Raw genomic sequence first — 12,986 nt, 5'->3', positions numbered from 1 at the left:
ATATCCACTGCTGGATTTGCTGATTGCTTGGATGCTTTGGTTATACATAGATACAGTACATGTGTAACAGTACATACATGCACACATGGTGCTATGAGAAGTGACACGTAGCTGCCGCAGAGTTTTGGTCTCACTTTGAGAGGACGTCCTGTCGCAGTGACAAAGCTCTATCTCTGTCTTTTCCCTGCCTCTTTCTTTTGGTCTCTAAATATGCAGACGTCAGCGGTTTTCTTCTCAAAGGCCAGTGTTCTCATTTGTAGTATTCTTGCATGTTTCCACACGTGAGTCAGGGTTGTGTGTTGGTGTTGGTGGGTGTGCCTAGTCCTCCACATGCATCCTGCTTCCATCTTTCAAACTTTTCCTGCGAGCCTGCAGCTCTCGAACCACCGCTGCAGGCTCAGACGGCATTCGATAATGGATTAAATAGACAAATGCCAGGAAGGCACTCAGCTATTGATCACAGTAGTGAACGCTGCTTCCATTTCCTCTTCAACCTTGCAGGAGAGCAGTATTTAAAGCTAGCTGATTGACCACCCTCTGGTCCCTTGCTCCTGTACGCCTTTCATCCTACCAATCTTTGCCATCATTGCAGCTATCTGACTTTGTTGATGTTTTCCAAAGAGTGCAGCCCTCCTCTCTAAAAGCTAATATTGTGCCATTTAGAAAGATTACACAAACAATATTAGCTTGCGGGAATGTAATGGTTTTGAAAGGGATTGTACCCATGTTACAAAGCTTTTAGGTCCGGTAAACAATGTCTAACAGTAATCGCTAAATCTATAAATATTACAGGCAAATGCATGCTCTTAAGATGTTTTGTTGCAATATTTTCCAGATACTCATTTTGATATAGAGACTTATTTGCCCATACAGCGTCCTCCTGTTATTTAAAAAATATACCTAATATTGTTGGAGAAGTGGGATTGCTGGCATTCTGCTTTCTTTCACTAATATTGCATTCTCTAATATCACTGCACTGTTGTTGTCTGTATTCATTGCATGATGATTGACCTGAATCCAGCTGGTTTTTGGTCATGTTATCAGAATTGGTGAATTGGCTGGCACACTAGTGAATACTTGATACTGCATTTGAGGCAACATCCAAGGCTAATACTGTCATTTTACACGCTGCAATTCTGCAACAGCACCACAAAAAAAAGTTGCCCTGTCGTTACATTTCTTTTAATTGCACGTTGTGGCATCAACGGCGTAACAGAGGTGTCCCAGAGTGAGATTTCACAATGTGTTACAGCCACATGAAGTAGACCTGCCAGCTCCAAGTTAAACATTGTCTGCCGTCTCGTCCCTGTTACTCTGTCACTACCCTCTCTGATTGCGGATCAATGGCGGGTCACCTATGCCCCACTGTTCCCCCTCTGTCCAGATACATTACAGACGAGGAGTAGCAGTGGTGCAAATACCCCGTCTTGACCTGGCAATGTGTAAAGTGCTACTATTACTTTTATTGGTGGCAGAAAAGCTATTTTTTTCAACAAGCAAAAGGTGGTAATGACATCATTTTTTTTTAGAGATAATGGTATAATGGAGTCATGGTACTGGACTAAGGACTGTCAAGCCTATAGACAAGAAAGACATATATAGGCAACCAAGTGAAATGATGATGTTCAAGTAAAGGAATTAATAGCCTCAGCTAGCAAATGTTGAGAATGTTGTTACACTACTAGAGGCATCCTGGTTGTATTGGCACTGCTAAGCTTAAAAAAGACAGCTGAGGAGCGAGAGACAGGATGTAGAAAAAATGGGAGGGAAAGAAAGTTGGTGGAGGGAGGTGTGTGGAGTGAGTTCGTCTCTCCTCTCGTCATGACGTTATCCATGCCGCTAGAATTCCATAAAAGTCTTCGATGAAGCAGGAAATGACTTCTAGGGTTTGGCATGTTGTTCTCTGGTCGCCGACGTCATTGCTGGATTCTCTGCTGCCTGTTTCATCCCCCTCCCTCGCTCCGTGTCAACCCTCCCTCTTTTCCATTCTCTCCCTCTTAGTCTTTAAATATATTTGTGATAAATATTTGTCTCCCTTTTTTAAATTCCGGCAGCCATGATTTTCCGTTTGACAACATCCACTCCTTCAGTCCCGTCGCAAAGCTTTATAATCGATTAAAAAAAAAAACATGAAAGTACACATTGTTCACTTTCTCCTGGTTTCTGACCCACGTTCCTGTTCTGTGAAATGTTCCATAAATAGAACTAATTGGCCTTGTGTGACTCTGATAGTTCATGTGGTGGTTTTCCAATGAGGGGCCTGCACTCTTTGGCTGCTGTTGCTCCAAACAGGCACAGAGAAGTTTCCCTGCAAATGTGTGTTTTGTATTTGTGATGACCTACATAATTTAAAAAATCAAATGAATCCTCATCCAACATTTTCAACATCCAACACTTTTTTTTTTTTTTTTGATGCGTCTACCCCTCTGTTAAACGAAGCCAATTCTTGAAATGTTAAACCACAACAGACATAGAAGGAACTAGATCGATTCTTTGTCGCACCTTTTCTTTTACGAGACAATGCTCTAGTTTTTCCAGCTACTTCAGTGAACTCTTTAAAATGCCAAGAAGCTGTCTGCTGGACATTTTGCTGACCGTAAGGGAGATGGCCTCAGTTTGACAATGGAGTGCATGTTGCATTAGGAAACAGACGCGATTGAACACAGGATGCTGAACTTCCTCTGTGCTCTTTTTGTGTGACCTCTCTCTCGTGCCTTCCTTGCATTCCTGCCTTCCTGCCCCCCCCCCCCCCCCAGTGTCCCATCTCAAAGAGAGAGAGGATGGGTCTTTAGTCCCTGCAGAGAGAGAGAGCAAGATAAAGCCTTGAGATACTGTTGTCATATCTGTCTTGAAGATGTGAGAGCTACAGTCGCTCATATCTTTACAATCAATATTTAACACAAGGTCAGCAGACGATTCATTTGATGTAGGAGGCCATGCACTTAATTTTATTCATATCATGTTTCCATGACGTATGGTCCAGAAATATCACCATGCGTAATGAGTCTCGTTGATTGGGATTGTGGAGCAATTCTAAATGCGCAAGCACTACAAAGTGAGAAACGGCCTGCCAGCCTCTGTGATTGTCCTGCTTGCTAATCTCTCTCACAGGAAGTAGTTAGTATAAGTAGCGGTCCTGCCCAGGCCAGAGCCTTCCTGTTCCACTTGCAAGATGCTGCAGTGATTGTGCGTTTCTGTGCTCACATATAGGCCTACATACATTGTGTGAGCTGCTAAAATGAACCCTTACATTTAGGAACACAAAGAAACCCGTCCAAAGACTTAAAGATTAATAAATCATATCCGTATATGTTAGGCATTTTTTTCTTTTCTATAATCAGTTTTGCTTTGCAGAAAGTCGGTCTAATGAAGAGTTTGTCATAGGGTCACATGGGATCCATATGGATGGGAAAAAATGTCCTTCATGATAAATCCTTGACTGATGCTTTAGTACCAAGATAAAATAATCAAAAGAAGATGTTAAGGGAAGGAATCCACTTATTTAATCCATGCTACACTTCCTAGTTGATCACTAACACACTGCACAAATAAAAAAAATATTATGGCACTTTATATCACATAATGCTAAACCGGCTATAAGAGTTAAACACATTTTAAAAGCACAGTATAATCATATTGCAATATTTGAAATGCCCCATATTGTCCCTTTGGCCATTACCACGCACAGACTGCTGTGCTTGTTAAGGATGATTTAATTACTTATGTTAGGCATGTTAAATATGCAGCAGAAAAAACTTTCATACCTCCTCGGGGAATGATTGTTTGCTTTTTGTCCCTCTCATCTTCCTGTATTTGCAGGCAGCGCAGAAGTTCCAGTGGCAGGAAATGTTAGAGCAGCACATTGTTGTTGTAACGCCACACACCTGTGGGTCATGGAGTAAGCTGATCTGGAGTATTTTGTGTAGGTTCACACAGCCCACATTTCATTCATTTAAAGTCGTCCCCGCCTCACAGTCTGTCTCTGCACTCTCTCTTTCAGAGAGGAACGAGAGGTGTTTGATTCCATAACCAAGGAATGAGGCTTCTTTACATAAGGGCATTTTGGACAGAGAAAATATTTTCACTACAGCTTAACATGAAAACTAAGTCAATGCCTTCACTTTTATCCCTTACAAGTATTTTTTATTTTGTCAACAGTAGGTGCATGTATGTCTGAAAAATGTCTTGATTTTCGTAGTTGAATATTTTCCACTTAGTGTATTTTTACTTAAATGTTTTTTTTAATTATCAGTGTAGTCTGTTCATTTATTAGTTTATACATCAAGTAATCGGAACAGCGCCACTATAGATTTGAATATTGCATATTGAGGTTCAGGTAGCCTAGCAGTTATCCATGAAGGCATAAAAAAGCCCCGTAAAATGAATCTTAAAAAGAGGATCTGACTATTTAACCTGGAAGCCTTTGCTCTTGAGGTGCCTCAAGTCTTCACTTAAAGAATCAGTGTATGCCTCTGATACTGTATTAAATACAGTAGTGCATATTGTTAGTCCAGTCAAAGCAGTGATCTGTTACTACAATGTTTAAGCTCCTGAAAAAAACAGGGAATAGGAAAATTGAATGGTATAGAGATACGTGGTCAGCCAATAGTCAAGTCAAAAATTAGTATCAAGAAGGAAAAATGTTATTGCAGCATCTTTAGCATTCGGACGTGTCACTCTAAATACTAGAGAGGGTTTTAGAGAAATTCAGCTTAATGTTTCTGAGCAACAGATGTATCATTTGGGTGGTTTATCACAGTCCTGAAGGGAGATCTTGCAGGAAGAACTCATGGATAGAAACACAGATGACTACAGCCTATCTGCTCCATTGATCTGACTCCTGGAGTTTCTTTGTAATATCATTATTTCACCGGGTCTCTGAACTCTTAATTGTATCAGGCTGTGTCAGGGAGGCGCGGGATTACCCCCAGTGTTTTGCTGTGTTTTGAAAATGACATAAATGGATACAAACTATCCGTCTCTAAGGAGGTTTCCTCTAAAAGCCCTCCTGGCCTCTTCTAATGCATCCAAGCCAGCACTGTTGCTCTCTCGTCTTACTGTAGCAAGCTGCCAGGATGCTCCTTAATATCCTGTTAAGATTTCAGACTCACTGCATGCTGAGGTAAAGTTCTTTTTGTCTTTTACTGAGCCTGGTTTGGCCTCAACGCATATTCTGTGGACCTAAGTTTTTGGTAATGCGATGCACTGAAGCTTCAATGATGAGTGAACTCAAAGGGAATGTCTGAGTCTGAGAAACTTGTGAAATACCTATAAGCATAAGCTGAGCTTGTCCTTTATTCTCTGGGCTATAGATGGGTGATAAGACAGGAACTTCTACTCTTAAAAAAACTCAGTTACCTCGACTCTGTCTTTGTGTGTATGTGGAGGATAAGTAGTGCCAATGCGCCACTGACTTGGATCAATATCTGTCAGAGTCCCTGGACTCCTTTTAGGCCAGCCATGACCTTAATGGATCTCTCTCTTAAGTGAGCTGTGTATCACTGACACAGGTCACAACCTTGATGAACCTTTGTCTCTTATATCTGCAGCCTAAAAAGCTTTAATGGCAGCATTAAGAGTCCCTTTGTCTAAATGCTTTGTCAGGTAACTTTGGCTGCTTAAAAGTGTTCAGGCAATGGCTGCCAGCAGAAAAGGGCTTTGTACTGCACATTTAATGCCTTTTTATAAATGGCCTGTTGGATTGATTATTGGCAGGAAGAAAGGCAGATGTATTGTATAACTGACTGTTGTAAGCTCAGCTAACCTTACTCAATTTCAGTTGCTAAGGGAAAACTCTTGGAAAAATTCTGGATTCATTAGCATCAAGAAAATCTAGAGGGACCCCCAAACATTTTCCAATTTAAAACAAAAGACAGCAGTGATATTAAAGTATGAAAGGGTGAGTATCTTGTAAACAGTAATGTTAGAAATGAATTGGTTGGATGTGGAGGTTAGTTTTTGTGACTCAGAGAGACAATACATAATGATACCATTATAACTATTTGTCGCGTTCCCTACATACACATCTTTTTCATTCCTGGCACAAAGTACATTATGACATTATTTGAGCTTTCCACCCTGGTCTTGACATTAGAGGAGAGTAGCTGCTGCTTAAAAGTGGTCAAATGTAAAGTAAATGCCCAAGCAAGGCAGCAAGAAGTGATCAAAATATGAATCAATTATTTAAACTTTACAGGTGTCAGAGTTCAGCAAAGTGATGTTTCCAGTATTACGTACCAGATAGAACAACAGATACTTTTTCATGTAGGCTAATCTTTTAATCATATGTCACAAGCTCATCTGTCTTCTTGCTGCCTCTTCTGCTACTGAAATAAAGGATAAGAGCTCCGTGACGCTGCTTGCATTGTCTTCCAAAAAAAGCCACAAGGTTTGATGGATTTGCTGTATCACGTCAATCTTCCACTGCGAACATGTCTGAGTCACTATCTCATGTCTACCGTGCAGATATTGTCATCACCTGTCTCTCTCAGACTTGTTAAGTATCTGATGTTAATGCTATCTAGCTTGACTACACACGCAAAGGGAGTGCCTAAAGGCCATTTACAGTAGATCTAATTTAAGGGTGGCACAGAACAGTTGCTTCCTGTATCTTTGCTTGTCGATATCGGCCTTCAACCTGCTACTGATGAGAAATATAGAGACAGGCTTTCATGTTGTAGAGGGGGAGAAACGATGTTACTGTGTGTGAAAGGTAATAAGGCCGACAAACCTGCAGCTTTCTTTGTTGTGTATGAAAACAAGTTGTCGCCTCGCACCACTGCCCCTGCGGCGTCTGCCACGTGTCTCCAAGGAAACAGCGTGACCAGCCTCACCCAGCTGTAATGTTTTTATCAGATGATGGCCCAAATGACAAAGCCTTGCACTGCATGGCCTTGGTTTCTACTGTTCGCTCAAAGCCTGGCTCCCGGAGACTATGAAATACATTTTCAGAGAAAAGCCATTAAGTGCGTCCGCTCTTAAATCACCTCCAACAATGACGCTAGAGATGAGCCTGGATTTCGCTTTAGGCATCAGCTGACTGTTGCTTTGCGGGTTAAATTAAATAGGAGCCTTTCTGTGTACATCCAACAGCATGGCTCCCTGGCACATCTTGAGCAGCAAGATGCAACAGTTACTTTTTGAGTCAAAGGACAGACATTTATCATGTAAGAGACAAAAATCAAAACAAATTTGTTGGGATTTGTTGCTGTTTAAACTCTTCAGTCAGTATGTTCTGTGCTTAATTAATCTTAATTCCACATTATCATTTCCATGTGTTTTTATTGAAATGTTTTTTTTTTAACAGAACCACCAAAGTCACAATGAATTATGTTGTTCAGCAACGAAGAAAACATGGCAAATGGCTCAATACATATTATTCCCTTGGCTACTGTATGTGTGTGTGTTTGTGTCGAATCTCTTCTTCCTTTTTTGTGTCCAAATTCTTAATGTAGTGTATGGCTAAAGTTGTAGATATCATTTATGTGTTTTGTGTTTTAGGCTCGTAGACTTTAATTTTGACTTTCAACTTCCTCCAGCCCGCTCCGTCTCTTAATTTTGTGTCCTCAGTCAGAGCTCCTCCCTTGTCCTCTGTTCATCCTCCTCGTCTCTCCTTTACTTCTATGCACCGTCTCCTCTGTCGTCCCGTCCCTTCCCTTCCCCCTCACAGACAGGACTCCATAAACATAGCTACCTCCTAATGTAAACACCAAAGATTCTCTGACTAGGAGCGGAGGGATGGAGAGAGAAAAGAGTGATGGAAAGAGAGGGTAGGAGGTCCAGTTTAGTTTTCTGTATTATTCAAATGAAATCCATTAAAACTCGGTGCTTACATCCTTGACTGTGCAACATTTTGAGTACAATTTAATTCATATCAGTTTCAGCTTCAAGGCTTTGTAGAAAATTAAGTTTGAACCCAATGCAGTATTCTTTTTATCTGGTGCACAAAGCAGAGGAAGTGGTCTTGGTGGAGAGCCGTCATGGTGACGGTGGTGGACTAAAATAATTCTGTTTGACAGAATTTATGGATTAATTTAGCTTGTTAAAGCACACACACGCACAAACATCAAACTAATGTAGTTAATGGATGGATAAGAACACCCTGCCTTCTACAAATCCCTGAACCAGTGCGCACACACACCATCTCTGTATCATCTTTCACGTCCTGCAGAGGTCATAAAACATGGTTTTCCCATTCAGTTTCCCCTCCCCTTGTCTTTCAAGCCCTCCTTGTGTGCATACACACACACACACACACACACACACACACTTACACACTCACACACATATATTACTCTACTGCGGGGCTGTGGGTCCACATTTAATGCACCCAATTACTTAGGCCCTCGCTCCTCTGGCTGCTGCATTACGTCAGGCTTGGCAGGCTGTATTTTTAGCTTGGAGATGCCATTGGCCCCCTCTCCCTCCCTCTCTCCAGATTGAGTTACCACCTTGTTGCTGAAAGAACCCAATGGACGCCTACCCGAGCTGCCCCTCATCCAATCACAACACATCGAACCACTGCGTAATGACAAAAGGAGGCATAAGGAAAGACTATGTCCATTTAGTTTTTTGACGGTGGGCGGTAACAAGAAAACAGTGGTGCAGGGGCCATTGAGAGCAAGTTGTGCAGCCAAGACATACATTCAGACTGTATAGTGGTCATGCATGCTGAGTATCAGGACATTTCTATAGCTTGTGGTCTGAGGTGAAGACCTAAGAGCCAAACCTTAATGCTAGTCCTTCTGCATTTCTCCCAGGCATTAGAAATTACAAGGTTTTAAGAGGAAAAACTGTGTATGCAGTTATGAAAATACATCCAGGTCTATTTTCAATTTTCCTCTCTCCTTGCTCCCTCTCGTTTTTACTGCTGTTAATAACTGCAGTGTACTTAAGGGAGACGTTTCTCTGAAATTAGCAATGAAGTTGTGTCCTGCACAGCTGAGGCATCCAAAGTGGAGCGATGACAGCTAGACCCCATGCTGCTAGAGAAACTCACAGAGGGTCTCAGAAAGAAAGCCTGGAATGTTTTCTCTCAAGTACCAAGTGTTTCCCCCCGGAGTAAACAGTATAAAACCAAACAGCTTGACAAACAACCCCCCCCCCGCCTCCCCCACCAACCCCAAATCAATTCACACAGTCCCAGGCCTTCACACTGGGATGCTGGTAGCCCCTCTTCGTTCCTCCCGATCTTCAATCACCAGTGTAATCTCTTCCTCATTCCAGTTTGCTTTACTCACATCACAGCAGTCCTGTTTCCTGGTTCTTCTAAGACGCCCAATCCGTTGTTTCACCTACTCACCCACTAATCCCGATCATTCAGCTTTTAGACTGAGATCAGCGGGAGAGCGTCAACAATGCGAACGGGTGCCCCTGTGTAAAGTTAAGGTCAGGGGGAAACAAAAGCAGCACATGGAAGCAGAAGGCCACTCAAGGTTTCGGTTACCATGGCACCAAGCTGCTTGACAGAAGGAGGATGTCAGTGCAGGGATAACATTCAGGATAGAAAACCTTCCTTCTACCATTGTTACCATAATCAGAATGAGCAGGAGCAATGTGCATGTGTCAGTGTTTTGTTACGATGAAACATGTTTTTGGTATGCATGTCGCTGAAGTACAACTGATTTCCTATTTGTAGTGTTTTTCCTTATCGTTAGGAAAGGCTTTATCACACACACATATTTATACTATCATTGTAAATAGCTGACTGTTTTCATCAGTTTGCTATCTTTATGCTTTGGTCATGATGCTGCAATGCATGACAAAACAATGTTTTTATCTGGGCATATGCCTTGTGACCGTTTCGCAGACACAACAGTAAATACATACGACTGACGTTTGTTCAAGGATGACTTAGCAGACTTTTCGGCCGTGACTGGACTCACTGACTCTGAGAGGAGAGAGAGAGAGACGAAGAGTGAGACAGAGCATAGGCTGGAGAAGCGATGATGGTGTGTGTGTGGGTGGAGGAAATGAGACACTGCTTTGGGAAGTGCCTTCCTGGACTAATGCCGGTGTAATGACATCACTGCTTGGGGGGGGGGGGGGTATAAAAAAAAGAAAGTATAATGGGCTTAAAACTATGGACCAAATAACTCTTATCTCAAGCAGCAAAGACTGCTAAGGCCATTACACATGATGAACACTTTAACATAAAAGTGTTATGTCGTGTTTGGGGTACAAAAGCACAAAAACAAGTTACATTTTTAACACTTTTAAAAGGGCAGAGACACAAGTGCTTTAACTAGTTGACCTGCTGTTTATTTTGTCCTGCTACATAGAGATAAGTATGAAGTGACTGTCTTCTAGATGTGATACATTGTTAAGAAATGGATGCAAAGAAATGTTGACTCTCTCTTTTAGTGTGCTGTATGTTGCCCCTTCCCTTTAAATTACACTTTGAAGCGATTAGCAGCTTCAGCACCATCCTCGTGGGCTGCTCGTATGCAAACTAGAGCAGGGATCTACAAAAACAGCTGCTTTGAGTTCCCTTAAATCCCTGCGGTTTTCACCTTCCCCTTGAAGTCAGACACAAACACCGTGAATCCTCAGGTTGGTCCCTATTGTGCTGGGCCCCTGTTGAGTGAAAGCCTTGGAGCCAGGTGGGGTTTTAGGTGGCTTGTGTGTGCTTTAGAGGGATAACAGTTTGACTTGGGAACAAAGAGGAAGGCACGAACCTGATATCCCCGCACTGTCACACAAACAGCCACGTCTTTCACACACTCGGCCGTCTCCTCCCTCCTCACTTTTGACTTCACCGCCCCAGTGCAAACACTTTCTGTGCCCCCCCGTCTCACCTCAAATGTGACCCTGGAGGGACATATTGGGTAAGCTCGGGTCAGTACAGTGAGATGGGAGAGACTGAGCGCTCGAGTTACACAAGTTATTTTGCAAACAATATTTTCACTCTGCTGTTAGTTTCAAAGTAGTTATCAGGGAATGCAATTAAAAAAATACAACATTTAGTCTTTTGCTGGGTTAAGGTCTTTTACAGTATTTGCAGCGTATCTAAAGCTCATCCTCTACTCTTTCCTCCCCCTCTGTAGATGTAAAGAAGGACTGGTCGGACCATGCTTTGTGGTGGGAGAAGAAGAAGACATGGCTGTTAAAAACCCACTGGACGTTGGACAAGTACGGCATCCAAGCCGACGCCAGGCTGCTTTTCACGCCGCAGCACAAGCTCCTGCGCCTCCAGCTGCCCAACATGAAGCACATGAAGGTCAAGGTCAACTTCTCGGACCGCGTCTTCAAGGCTGTGTCCGACATCTGCAAAACCTTCAGTAAGTGGAACCATCGACTCATTTGGAGGAGAGAGAGAGAGAGAGATCAGAGCAGCATTGATACTTTCAGCCGAGATGTGGAGAACAGTCTGAATGCGAACGTGAGAGTTGGTGTGACTGATTGGAAATGCTCTGCGTCAAACTAAGTTAATCATGTCCTTCCTCTCACTTTGTTTTGATCCCTCGAAATGTGTTGTTTATTAAACATCCCCTGAGCTCTGCAGGCTGGAGTCACGTCTCCTCACCGGTAGTCCACCCGTAACGCTGGACTCGTGTCCTCAAACCTGGGCTCCATCGGTCTCACAGGAATGTTTAGTAAACAGAGATTATCAATCCGGCTCAGGCTTATAACACAATCCCACACTGAAGGCTGAAATCCTACTCATAAATATCTTGTACTCATGCTTACCTACCATCTTTTCATTAATATGATCTCCAGAAATCTAAATTTAACAGCCCCCCCCCCCCCCCTTGGTGTAACACAGACACACTATCAATATTTTACTGGCACCACCTTATCCTGTCATATATGTGGAAGAGGTCACAGAGTGGACCCCTGTGACCTCTGACCAGCTAACGCCCACTTTTCCTCGCCTCAGACCTTGCCCTTTGCCCCTACCTCCTAGAGTCCTGAAACCTGCAAACTCTACGGAGACAGTGACTGAGTAATATAAGTCCTTTCATCAGTCAGTCTCGTAGGACACCTGTTGAGTCTTTGTCACTGGACTGTCGGGTTGTCAATGTGTTCAATACTTTGTGTCTTATCATTTTAAAACATGTGGAAACAAAAAGTATCAAAGACTATATATCTTCCAATCCTTATTTTAATGATCAGTATTAGCAAAAAGTACTGAAACCTCTAAAAACAGATAATCAGTTTTATTTTACCCAAAGTCTCAAGGTTTCCTCCACTTTTTTTAAAATGTACCTTTCCGTGAGCACTGGTGGTTTGATGAATACTAGAAGCGCTCCTGTTCTTTTTCACAGGTATCTATATGGTTTAGTTATTAGGTAGGATTTAAAATTCTGGTACCCTGACAGCCCCGCTGGACTTTGTTCCCGGGGGAGAATCAGGGGCTGCAGAGGCAGCTCGTGTGTTTTTCTTGGCTTCTTCGGGTAGCACTCTGTGTTCTCGATGGAGCTTTTATTTTTATTTTTCAGAAGGCTACAGGGTAAGCAGAGCAATTTTGTAAAACAAAAATAACAAGTACGACTTATCATCAAGTGGAAATATATTTAGAGGCTGCTTTTGATAGCATAGTCAGAAAGACAGCGGATAAGCAGGCCTGTAGTCCTCCTCTCAGCCAGGCCTTGTTAGGAATGTGTCTGCTGCCTCTGTAATAAATCTATTTTCTCTCCGCACAATTTCAGGACAAATTGCTTTTGGCTGACATTGCGTGTACAAGGGTAATGCAAGACGTAGCACGGTAGCTCTATCTGGCCCTTCAGTGTGACATGATCTACTGTTTTTTTTTTGTATCACTGTGCGTTTTTGCATACAAAAAAACAGAACTTTTGCATCAACCATGGTTCACTTATCTGAGTTTCAGCTGATCTGGCCTGGAAGTATTTAATTATTTTATCATCTGGGCGACTTTTACAATTTCCTGTGCATATTTTCTGCGGACTCTCTTTGACTTGATAAGCATTGAGAATCAGAGGAGCAGCAAGAGAAGAGGCCTGTGCAACTGGCCTCAGTGCCAGACA

General features: G+C 42.5%; 1 protein-coding gene across 4 annotated transcripts in view; it reads left to right on the top strand.

The window, feature by feature from the left end:
* Positions 1-12,986, top strand: part of fermt2 (FERM domain containing kindlin 2) — a 39,045-nt gene that overhangs the window by 4,228 nt on the left and 21,831 nt on the right. For all 4 annotated transcript variants that reach the window (XM_061063453.1, XM_061063452.1, XM_061063451.1 and 1 more), the window contains exon 3: positions 11,046-11,279. In XM_061063453.1, the coding sequence (XP_060919436.1) occupies positions 11,046-11,279 (234 nt within the window). The remainder of the gene's footprint in view (positions 1-11,045; positions 11,280-12,986) is intronic.

This window comes from Labrus mixtus, chromosome 18, assembly GCF_963584025.1.
Source record: "Labrus mixtus chromosome 18, fLabMix1.1, whole genome shotgun sequence".
NCBI lineage: Eukaryota > Metazoa > Chordata > Actinopteri > Labriformes > Labridae > Labrus > Labrus mixtus.
Note: the sequence above shows the minus strand (reverse complement) of the source record. Positions and strands in the feature narration are given on the sequence as shown.